Below are 12731 nucleotides of genomic sequence, written 5' to 3'. Positions count from 1 at the left end.
AAATAGTATTGTTCGGCTAGAGATTAGAAATACATAATTAAACCATAGCTCTGGAAATAAATAATACTTTTAAACCATAACAATGATAAAAAAAAGATTTTACGCTAAGTAGAAAGTTTGTTTAACTAGTTGGGTAACATCAGCTGGCTTATGTTGTTATATTTATACGAACGGTAACAAAATTTATATGTTTAGGAGATTGAATTATTTGAATATGGGATTAACTCATATTGGCTTTAGAAAAATCATTTCTATTAGGAGATGCTTACCTACTACAGTCTTTAAGAACAAAACAATAACCATTCAGTTGCATTTAGGAGTACAGTAGTACATTTGTTGAGTTGTGTGTGTTTTAAAATATATAAACAAGAATTTGTTACTGAGCTTTTTAAGGAGTTTTAACATTTGGAAATTTGTAATGACCCAACTGATGAATTTAAAAGATTCTAGATATTTGTTGTATCAAATACAAATTTTAAGAACTGGAACTTTTTAGGAAAACCCTTGATAAAGATTTTTGTTATGTTCCATACTTTTGGGAGAATCACGTGTAACAAATGATTTCCAACTATTTACAGTCGATTTAAAGAGAAAAAATGTAAACAGATTAACAAAGACAAAACAAATCAACAAGAAACAAGGCTTAACCTATAAAATGACAACGGAATTCTGCTTAACAATAATTGAGCATTGTAATAAGTGTTTATAAAATACATAAACTGTTAATCAGAACAAATAAAAAAATGGAATGTTAAATATTTTGTTTCTACCAACACATTAAAATCAAACTTAAAGAGTTATGAAAACATAACAAAACAAATAATTGTTGAATGGCACCCTGAGTTAATACTATGAATTGTCTTTTTTAAGTTTATCAAACAGGTTGCGATGAAGTAAAATGTTTTTTTTTAGTTCTTCAAAGTAAAAAATAGTGCTATTTCATCAAGATTTGTGACACAAGAACATTTTCTTTGGACTACTTTGTCTTGGATTTTAAAACCCCTTTAACTTATGAATCAAGAAACTAAAATTGGCCTTTATTTATTTGTACGTATGGGTTATGCTACATATCCTTTTTGTAACAGTAAATTTTTCAACAAACGGTTAGACAATTTTTTAACCTTATATTGGCTGTCTTCTTATAAATCAGGTTATTATAAATTATTTTTAGGACAAATTAAAATAAGTTGAGACATTAAACTTCCTTTTACCTTAAAACTGTTAAATATGTTTAAAATATGAGTGTTTTTTAAAGAGCTGGCCTCACATCTTTCCGTCCTCAAAACCCCGTACGTACTATTACATACGTACGTACCTACGTATTGACAAACGTACCAAAGCATAGGAACAGTACAAGAAAGATTCTAATGATAAGTTTTAAATTTTTAAATACAGAATACGAGCCTATGACATCATTGTCTTGGAGGCCTAGTTGCACTGCTGAACTAGCTTTTTTATTTTAGAGCACCTAGTGTTGTAAAAGATTTAAAATCAAAAATCAAAAACTGAAAATCTGGATGAAACTTTAGAGTAGAAAACAGTTTACATCATTTAAACCTGTTTGCAGTAACCAAATGTGTTAGATAAAAAAATGTCTTAAAGTAGCACCATAAACTGATTTATTTATTGGGTAAATACTTAACTAATACTTCACATTGACGTTAATCCTTTACATATAAATTTAAATGTACAAGATTTATTGTATTGTCATGGCGACCTAATGCAATATTTTCACAAAGAACAAGTTAAATTACGGTAATTAACCATGATTTTAACAAATTTGGTAAAAATCTGGTTTTAATTTTGTAAAATCCAAAAATGCAAAATCATTTCTTTAAGTTGTAATTTAATTATTGAAATCAAAAGTTTGTCCAAATGGACTTAAAAACTAAAATCAGTTTAGTTTTTTTAGGAAAGCTTGTATTTAATAAAAATGTTTATAATTCAAAGACAACAAAACACAAAAACATTATTTGACAGAATTTTAATGGGTGTCCTATAATCATACATAATATAATTGATTTTGACTACATCTTGTAACTACATAGGAACGTTTTTGTGTTAAGAGGTCTTTCACTGAATAATATAGGGATTTTGTGCATGAGACAAGAAACTTTACTTACAAATCAAATACCTTTGACATTGTTAAATAATGTGTAACATTAAAATTATAAATAAAAACAAATATCCCAACCAGCATGAATTGTTGTGTGGTGAGAATTCATTGGGATCTATTTCAAATTATCTATGAAAGAAGGGATTTTTTAATGTGAAAAAAAAATACTTAAGTATAATATGAATAACTTGTGTATAATCATAGACAAAAAGATTTAAATAGACTGTCAGCTGTGCTGTGGTTACCATGGTTACCATAGGTTCTGGCGCACACTGCTGCGAGCGCCTTGTAGTTACATAGCACATAGGCTGTAACTACATGGCGCTCCCAGCAGTGTGCCCCAGAACCTATGGTAACCGCAGCACAGCTGATTGTCTATATTTAATTCTTTTTGTCTATGGTATAATGTTTCATAATTTAATTTTTTTATTATTCCAACCATTGATATGTATACATAGCTTCCTGTGATACAAGGCCTCCATGTTAGTGTGTGGCAACGTCGCAACAACCAGCTTTTTGCTATGTTGATAACAGTAATAACAAAAGTGTAAACATACACATTGTGGAGAAGCTCCGTTATGAATTAGTGCAACATCTGTTTAGGTAGGCCGAGGCCACTTTTGTCTTGCCAAGGCCTTGTATTAGAGGAGGCTATAGTAATACTGTAAAAAACAAGACTGAACACAACAATAACATTAAATGTTTTTTTGAAATTTTCTTAAGTTCATAAGAGCCAGAATCAAGACTAAAAGTCAAAATTTATATCTTAAACATATAGGTCGCCATGACTGTTTATAAATTTCATTATAACAATAATTATTGTTTCATAATAATGACAGTAGATTATACAATAAAGATTTATTTATGAAAGTACAACCATAGAGACCAAATTATGATAATCAATTTTTAAATAAGGGAAGTGTGCAAATACCAAGAGTTTGAACAATTTGTTATGGTAAATGGAACTACCTAATTGATAAAAATATGGTAGGTATTGTGTACCGGTACTTATTTTATTGATGGTTAAACTATAGACATAATTAGCCTTAAAGGGTCAATACAAATTCATATATTTGGTGAAAAGATACTGGCTGTACCTCAGGGTGATAACAACAATATTTTGTTAGGTGTAAATTACAACATTTCAACAAACTAATTGTAATTATGTAATAGGGTAAGCAAGAAGTAAGCAATTCCCAGTTGAGGACTAACAAATTATATAAAAGAGATTTCAAAATGACTATTTCGTAAAATAATAAATATACAAAGAACTAATATTGAGCAATAGTGTTGTACTTGGGATCCAAACGCTTCACTAAATCAAACTACACTAAGTCTTTAAAAGGATTATATAACACAGATCATTTTGAAAACAACGATAAAAATTATAGAAACAAATCAACAAATCACAGAAAAGAACTCAAGATATTGCATTTCCCTTATGTAAAATTGAGTATCATGTCATGGCTGAATCTCTATGGATACTCGGGACTTAGAGCTAACTAAACTTTAAATATACACATCATGTTTGTCATTGAGGTAAAATTGTTTCTTTAACATTGGCACTGCTCGTGGTCGCGCTGCTCGTGCTTTTGCTACGTCCGACTTTAGCGACTTTATTGTCCGGATGGGTGTGTCTGCTGGTACCTTTCCTCACGGGTTTGACAATTTGCGTTGTCGACAGTCCAGACACAGGGTATTTCACTTTGGGCGCTGTCGAATAAGAGTGTTTGGGCGAGGTCGATTCGCTAACGGATTTGGACGACAGTAACGATGACAAAAGAGACTTTTTAGGCGTCCCTTCGTCCAGGGCTACAGGTGCTGATTTACCTTCTGGGGATTTCTTAGACTCTACGTGCCAGCTAACTGGTCGTCCTTCACTCTTCTTCTCACCGGGATGTCGCGGCATGACAAACGCGTTTGTTTGTTTCAGTAGGGAGCGGTCGTTACACAGGGCAGATATCAGAGGCAGGTCCATGTTCCGGCTCTTCTCTCGAAGTGTGCGGATGTCCAGCAGTCCGTCTGCCGTGGCCTTCTCTGATGTGTTCTTCTTCTCTTCTCCAGAAGTCTTTGTCCCCAAAGGCACTGGAGGGACAGAGGGTGCTGCGTGTGTAGCGGGCACAGTCGGTGTGGGAGGCTGCTTCTTCTGTACATCTGATTCTTTCTGTGAAAAGAAAAAAGGTTGAGTTTTATTGATTCTGTAAACTTGAGAAGATGAGTAGTTTTAAAATAGAATATGATGATGTAGTAACTATATTAAATTTACTAGCGTTTTCATATATTATTTAGGAAATTTGGAACTTCAAAAGAAACATTCGGATAAGTTGGATTAGCTATCCTGGAGCTTCCAGTTTAATAACAATCTTCAGCAGCAATTATTTTTAATATGCTTGTTAGAGAGTAGGCTAATTTATTATTGTAAACAGTGAATTAACTAAATGAAACCGTACCTGAAGATCAAAAGCTGATGGTATCGGTGGGGGTGGTCGCCTCATCCTAATTCGCTCAATCGTTGGTTTCTCATAGGACGAATTCAAAATGTTGTCATCAGACTGAGTTCTGGTGAATCCTCCAGTGTTGACGATAGGAGAAATCAACTTAGGCACTCCTATTTGTAGCGCAAAGGGGTCGTAGCGTAAACTTTGTGTGGACGATGAAGAGTAAGAAGCAGCTGCAGAGTACAGGGGTGAAGTCGATGAAGGATAGTGGCTCAGGAAAGAGAATGAAGAACCGGGGTAGGCAGCAAAATCTGATGACAGATTTGTGTTTGAAGCGTATTTGACTTGAGAAGGTATTGTTGGGTTTTTGAATGACACTGGGATGTAGCCACTGGCAACAGCCACATTAGGTGTACTTCTGTAGACCATGTGAGACTTGCCGGAGTACGAGGGGTAAGGTGGAGGTGGATAAACCTGGTTGTAGTGGTTCAAAGCCATCTTGGAGTCCATATACTCTTGTTTACTGATGGCTGGATCTTGCATGGGATAGATAACATAGTCGACGTCAGAGTACAACTGTTGTTTGAACTGCTCAATCTGACTACGGGTAACCTGGCTGGTGTAGACTGTCTGTAGCGCAGTCCTGGGTGGTGGAGGTGGAGGGGGTGGGGGGGGCTGCCGAGGGTGCAGAACTGGTGGAGGTGGGGGGAATTTTTGATGGAAATGTTGAAGGAAAGCTGCCCCACTTCCTCTTACATCCAGATAGTTGTTGCTCCCGACGATAGGGATAAGATTTTGAGTGTTTTGGGGATGTTTGATCTTCATCCTCGATGCCGGATCCAGTGGGTAACTTCTAGTTTCAGGGAGGTAGTTTCTTTGAGAGGAGGTATAGGTGGGGACAGATGTCTGATAGGCTAGGGTCGGTGCGGCAAAACTCGGAGCGGCCGTTGAAGCGACCAAGCTCGCATGAGCAGTTAAGATGTTTATGTGCGGTTTTGTGCTGATGAATCTCACATTGGCCTCTTCTGTCGGAGAGGGAAGATTCGGAACGGGGCTGAAACCATTCGGGGATTTTGGAGAAGTTTGGCTTTGCATATTGAAGGAGTTCTGGAACTGTTTGGACGGTTGAATAGAGAGTGGTTGAGATAAATACTCAGGCAAATCTGTTGTTTGCACCGCAGTGCTTGAGGTAGAAACAACAGTTTTTGGCGCCGTATGGCTGAGAGGTGTAGAGCTCGATGAAAAATGCTGAATTGTTTGCTTTTGAGGAGAAAATCTCGAATTCAAATGCTGGAACTGAATTTGCTGTTGCAAAATAGACTCCTCCATAGACTTTCTGGAAGACAAACTCAAATTCGATAAAGAATCGTCCAACCTCAGAGGACTTGTTAGAGTTTCTTCTGGTGAAGACAACGCTGAAGCGAGTTCTAGAATAGCGTAAGTGGAAGACGGTTTTTCTGAGTCAGATCTAGGGGGTGGAAGTGGAGGAGGGGGTAACGTCACGTAGTCGGAATCAGAATCTAACGTGGAACTGACTGTAGCCCGAGACGGGTATATTCCTCTCCGTGGCTTAGGACTTCTACCGACAATCAGATCGGACAACTCCTCGGCTGATAAGAGAGTTCCTCGGCCAGCATCCGACGGGTCACTTCCATCTCCGTGGAAACTTCCTGTCGCACTGACGAGCGATCCACTGCGGGAGTGACGACCTGCAACAGCACAAACTTTTTTAGAAAAAGTCACTGAATATTCAATTTAAAGGATGCTGAAAAGTTTAGCTGTCTTTTATTTGTTTTGCCTTCGCAATCTGATAGCAAATCAAAGCTGAATTACATGAAAGCATAAAAGCTTACCTTCACTCTGGTCAAGTACAATCCCAGAAGTCTGACTGGAGCACGCCATGGTGTGACCCGTGGCTGCGGTGCTGCTGCGTAGAGTGTACACTCCACTGCTGGTGTGGGCGGACTGTACGCTACACAATACAGTTACATGGTTACACAAAAGTATGTGGAAAAACTCAAGCTTTAAGTAATGGGAGGGAATTTTGAGAGAAATTGTAAAGGATATAGTCTTTTTTTCTGAAAGAGAAATTTGATAAATTGTTTAAACTTATGTCTTTTGTTTTGCACCTTGCTGCACCAATGGTTAAATTCATAATGAAGATTGGAAGCAGGCAAATCTTTGTCTATTATAATAAAATAAAAATGGAGTCATTTAAGTTACCTGTAGTCGAGTTCCAGACTCACGCTGGTGTCACTGAGAGCCGAGTTCTGAGCTGTATGAGAGTATCCGAGTTCTAGACTCGAGCTGGTACTGGCTTGTCTTCTATTGGTAACCAAGCGTTTCCCTTCTCTCTGTTAGACAACAAATTCAAACATAACATTCACTAGAAAGTAGCAGGATCAAATGTGGTGAGCACAAATTGAACGAGAACTTTTGCAAATTTGTCTTGGCTGTTTTTTTAGGAATAATGAGGTTTGATTTCGTTTTCAATGATCATTCGGTTTTATATTATTAAGATAGCAACAAACTTTCTGTGCTTATTTGATGGTGAACACGAATCTAGTTTGCAGGGGGAAACAGTATCATAAGCCTTGAAATATAGTTTAAAACACTAATTTTGGGTCAAAACAAACCTGCACATAAGGTTAAGATTGTGAAAACTGAAAACACAAGTAAAGTATATAATTGGGTAGGCGAGTGGTGGATATAGTGCTTGCTGATGGCCCCCAATTCGATCCTCAGAAAAGTCAATAGCAAAGTTTGAGTCTAAAGCTCGGCTGTTCTTGATCATTCAACTTTTAATAAATGTATTTGTCTACAGAAACAGCTGATCATAGGCAGTAACAAAGATACAGGTTATCCCACTGTATTATGCTTTCGTCCTTCACTCATTCAAATTAAAATACGTACACAAAGTACGTCGCTTTCAATTGAAGTTATAACGTAAAGCCTGGTACTCACAGTGATAGGTTCGGAGGTGGTGCCTGCAACCACGACGGTGGAGCAGGAGGAGGAACACTGGCTGCCGTCTGTAGTGGCGGGGGTACCAGCCCCTCCTGCGCTAGGTTTGGCCCCGCCATTGCCATCAACATAGTCTGCTCCTGTGGTAAAGTCAGTCATGTAGGGTACAACTTACAACAGGGGTTCTACTGTACTCACAGAGTGCATTGTCAATAATTCTGTTATTGTTTTAATTAGTCTAATTTTTTGTTACTGAGTTTGAGATATATGACAAAGTCACTATAGCTTACAATTAGTCATCCCATAAGTTTGACTTATGGCACATTCGACTAAAATCGGGATTAACACCCACCGGTGGCTCAATACAACTATGTCCATATTGGTGTTTGAACTGACAACAACTCTGAGGGCAGAATGAAGAGGTTTGTTTGAAGACCAGAGTGTAAGAAAGATTTTGTGTAGGCCGAGTTCTCCAAAAAAATGCGCTCTATGCTTGTTTTGTTTAAAAGGGAACTGGCACAGTCTTATTTCAAGCAAAATTCCTCTTATCGCCGTTCACAAGTCTCCGGCATTTTCACGATCTATTAAAAAACATTATTATTACTTCTCTGCGGGAAAATAGAGTATTACTAATAGCCTATTTACCTTGGTTCTTGAGGGATGGTCGTGGAGAGGGAGGCGTGACGCTATCCTGGAGATGTGCCAAGGCCAGAGACTCTATCGAGGGAGCCGGTGGAGTATTGATCATAATCTCCATCTCCAGGTCATCTGCTGGCAGGATCATCCATTTTTAGTTAGATATGTAAACAATATTGACTAAACTTACTTAACTAAACGTCAATAAGTTTTGTCAAAAATTTGAGTTTATCTAGCTGATTATCTTTAAAAAGTGTAAATTCACATTCTTAAGATCTATGGCATATACATTTGATGTGATAACGATGTTTTACTTTAAACAGTCACAAGAAGATAAAAATGTTCGCCAGGAAAAAGCATCTGTTGTTTTCCCTAGTGTAACTTATTCAGGTCAGTACAAACTGGGACAAAATAATTATGGATAGTGTATTCTTAAGCCTTCATTTCTAACTGAACTCAATCCCTGTCTAAAACAACTTGTAAATTAGACAAGTAGCTTTTGCTTTAATTAAAAAAAAATATTTTGTAGACTGTTGTGTACTTTAAGCCAAAGTTGGGTCAAGAAGCTGAGGTAAGATTTTTACCAAAGCTAAAGGATATTATGAAAAACAAACCTTCGCTCTCATCAAGGCTGTGTACTCGGTCAGACACGATGCCGCTCGTGGTGTTACTCGATGTCGAGGATATCACCGAGATCCTCTGATCTCCTCGGTGACAAACGACACCGTTCCCCAAACCCCAGTCTCGGTACCTCTTGCGTTCTACGTAAAACATTCCTGATCAGTTTGAATAAAAAATCCAGCTTACCAAAGTTTACGTCGAGTTACTTCCTAGGTTGCTTTTAAAAGTACTTAAGTACCTATGAAGTAGTGTTTTTAGAGGAGTATTTAAAATCTATATCTATTCTATACTTATTTAATACGCAAGCAGGTTTTTTGTGACAATTACTCCTCCGAAACTACTGAACCGAATGACATGTGTAATAAATAATCTATGTCTAATCTATGCCTGCCTTATTTCATATACAGTTTAACTAACATATGTTTATTGATTATTATGATTTGTAAACAGTCAAATAAATACACATCTTTTGTGAAGTCCTAATAGTCTTTTATCTTGTCTGTCTATAATATTTTAACATTGGTGCCGAAACCCGACTTATAAATCATGTCAAAAAATATGTCAATCCGAAAGTCAGGGAGAGAGAAACACCCTCCAAATAGATATTCCCCAGAAAATGCAAATGACAAGAATGATGAACCCAAAGAAGGAGATAGTCAATCTCTAAAACCACCTTCTAAGTCAAAAACCAAATCTTCAACTTCCAGCAAGCGCCGGTTAGTTCAACTGCAACTAGAAGAAATAGAAGAAATAAACAGGCTTGAGAAAATACACGAAGAAAGGGAGTTGCAACGGCTGAAAGAATTTGAAGAAAAGGAGATGGAGCGACAGAGACAAGAGATGGAGCAACAAAGGCAAAGAGAGGAGAGGGCAATGGAACGACAACGTCAAGCTGAAGCAAGAGAACTAGAACGACAGAAGCGTCTGCTGAGAGTAAGGACCGAACTTGAGTCTGCTTCGGTCTTGGGAAGTAGTCAGTCCGCCTCAGTCTTGGGCAGTCGTCATTTGGAATTGGAAGATAATGAAGACCCTAACAAGGTAAGCTTCAATATTGCTACTGTTGAGGAGGACTCTAATGTCAAAGTCAATAGGTGGCTGAATGAGGAACCGTCAGTTCCTTTGACATCATCAGCCATCGTGTCCACGGCTATTGATAAACTAGCAGACTCCTTTTCAAAAGCTATCAATTTATCTAACCCCAACCAACCTGTCTCTTGCCGACAGCGTCTTCCATCCTTCAGCGGGAAACCAGACGAGTGGCCCATGTTCTATTCCTGTTACAATAAGACTAAACACCTTTTTAATGACGATGAAAACCTTGACAGAATAAGAAATTGTCTGGAGGGAGATGCCTTTAAAATGGTAAAACCTCTATTTATATCAGGTAAAAATTTGAGTACAGTAATGAAAACTTTACAAATGCGTTTTGGACGTCCAGAGTTTATAGTCGAGTCAATGTTGAAGAAGGCGCGCATGCTCCAACCAGTCAAGGAGGATGACGCTGTCAGCCTTATTGAGTTTTCAACAACTCTTTTAAACCTGACCTCTACCGCAGAGTCGTTGGATTTGGAAATGTACCTAATAAATCCTCTCTTGTTGAATGAACTTTTAAGTAAGCTCCCCTATACCCTGAAGTACAGGTGGGCTGAACATGTAAATAGCATGCATTTAGAAAAACCTACTGACCTGAAAGTATTCTGTAACTGGCTTGAAAATCAGTGTTCCATTATGAGTATTTATTTTCGTCCACCCGAGGAGACAACGCGGAAGAGAAGTGACCCTAAACCAGTTTTTACTAATTCGCCCAATGAAAACGTTTGCATGTTTTGTTCGGAGAGTCACGAAACCGATAAATGTAAGCTTTTCAGAAAAGCAGAAGTCGCGCAGCGGTGGAAGATGATAATTGAGAAAAAACTGTGTTTCTTTTGCTTCCGTCGTCACCACATCAAATTTTGTAAGTTAAAGAAACCTTGTGGAATCAATGGGTGCAAATTATCCCACCATCGCCTTCTGCATACTGACAGTGCCTCTAAAAATTCCCAAGAAATCAGCCGGGACAGAGCACAGAACACTTTCAGGCAGGAAGGTCAATCGAAAGAAGAAATTATAAGCAATCACTCGGTAAATAACCGTGTTTTACTAAGAACATGTCCAGTAACGTTATATGGTCCAAGCTGTCAGATCGACACATATGCACTTTTAGATGACGGTTCAACCATATCTCTGCTAGATTCGACTACTGCCGATAAATTAGGCATCAGTGGTAGCATTGAACCCCTTACCACTTGTTGGTCAAATGCAACTAAACATTTTGACCCAACGTCCAGACGAGTTGAACTTAAAATAAAAGGGTTCTATGAAGATGAAATTTTCACATTAAGCAATGTAAGAACTCAATTTCCCTTAGATTTACCTCAACAGTCGATCGATTCAGTAAAGCTTCGTGAGACATGGTCTCATTTAAATTCAATCGACCAACCTCTACCAACATCTCATGCCAAACCTACCATCTTGATTGGTCAAGATAATTGCAACCTAATATTGACAAGGAAAGTTGTGGAAGGACCTCCTAACTCGCCAGTTTTATCCTGGAGTTACTTAGGCTGGTCGTTGCATGGAAAATGTCCAGGATACAGTGGAGGACGTATCGATGACAACTTTGCTCTGACATGTTTTAAATATGATAAATTGTACAAAACAGCAGAGGAATCATTTGAGATTGACAACTACGGTGCAGAAAACATCTCCCAAGAGGAAAGGACTCAAAACAAAGATATGAAAATCAAAAAAGCACATTTAAACAGGGATCCAATAAAAGAAAAAGCGTTAGAGAAGAAGGAATGCCAACCCCTGGAGGCTAAGAATATGATTCAAGACTCTGAGAAACATTCTGACATTCTCACCAGTGTCCAGACAGTCCGAGTGGTTGGAGAGAAAACGGAAGAGCCTGATAAAGAAAATGAGATAGGTCTAGTTGACGATGAGCTGATAGAAAATTCCAAAGTACTTGAAGTCTTGAAGGAAGCCATGCTGGAATCCAGTGTCAAAATCAAGAAAAAGATCTTTGCGGTAACTGGCAAAAGGAAGAATGTGAAAACAGAAGACAAAAAACTTAAAGCCAAACCTCTATGGGAAATGAAGAAAACGGAGAACGATTCAGAGTTGAAAATTTGTGGTGGATGTGATGTGCAGTTTGACAATACCCCCTTCTACAGACACAAGAAGAAACGTGTGTGCTGGAAGGAGCACAAGAATAACGATGACAATCAAACAAACAAGTGTGCTCAGTGTGGCTGCAAGTTCCCATGTCTGATGGCCTTGTTTAAACACAACTGTAGTCGCTCACAGGAACCTACGATGCCACAATGGTGTCTTTAAGAGCAGATGGCGGAGGTGCTAAGAGACAGCGTGGAGGACAATTCCAACTTGTCACCTATGAAAATATCCAGAGACGAGTCTGTGAGGAGAATGTCACTAGTAGACGATTCAGTCAGCCTAGTCAGTGACGAGAGCTTTGACATCTCACAGTACCACAACAAGTCCAGCAGTGATAACCAGAGGAATAAGAAATATTCTGAAATATTCAAAGAAATCAAACATCAAAGAAGAAAACGTATGCTCAAAGTGAAAATCACTAAAGAACTGGTGAGTGCCAAAGTTAGGCTTCGCAAGCCTCGGCCAAAAATTACTATTGCTCCAAAGAAAAAACTAATGAAAAGGAAAAAGAAACTAAATTTTGAATGGTTAGTTCTTGGGGGGGAGAGAATGTAATAAATAATCTATGTCTAATCTATGCCTGCCTTATTTCATATACAGTTTAACTAACATATGTTTATTGATTATTATGATTTGTAAACAGTCAAATAAATACACATCTTTTGTGAAGTCCTAATAGTCTTTTATCTTGTCTGTCTATAATATTTTAACAACATGTTTTTGGTGTCATTGGAAAGAGC

General features: G+C 37.8%; 1 protein-coding gene across 1 annotated transcript in view; it reads right to left on the bottom strand.

Moving 5' to 3' along the window:
• Window positions 1-1908: 1908 nt before the first annotated feature.
• The window catches only part of LOC128988209 (protein expanded-like), a 54218-nt gene continuing 43395 nt past the window's right edge, over window positions 1909-12731 (bottom strand). Inside the window, exons 10-16 of the mRNA XM_054409479.1 lie at window positions 8769-8915; window positions 8164-8286; window positions 7519-7658; window positions 6778-6908; window positions 6408-6526; window positions 4567-6263; window positions 1909-4280 (exon numbers count right to left, since the gene is read on the bottom strand). Coding sequence (XP_054265454.1) covers window positions 3648-4280; window positions 4567-6263; window positions 6408-6526; window positions 6778-6908; window positions 7519-7658; window positions 8164-8286; window positions 8769-8915 — 2990 coding nt within the window. The 3' untranslated portion in view covers window positions 1909-3647. The remainder of the gene's footprint in view (window positions 4281-4566; window positions 6264-6407; window positions 6527-6777; window positions 6909-7518; window positions 7659-8163; window positions 8287-8768; window positions 8916-12731) is intronic.

This window comes from Macrosteles quadrilineatus, unplaced genomic scaffold (genome assembly GCF_028750875.1).
Source record: "Macrosteles quadrilineatus isolate MER2022 unplaced genomic scaffold, UCM_ALF_1.0 Scaffold_2__2_contigs__length_208266976, whole genome shotgun sequence".
Taxonomy (NCBI): Eukaryota; Metazoa; Arthropoda; class Insecta; order Hemiptera; family Cicadellidae; genus Macrosteles; species Macrosteles quadrilineatus.
Note: the sequence above shows the minus strand (reverse complement) of the source record. Positions and strands in the feature narration are given on the sequence as shown.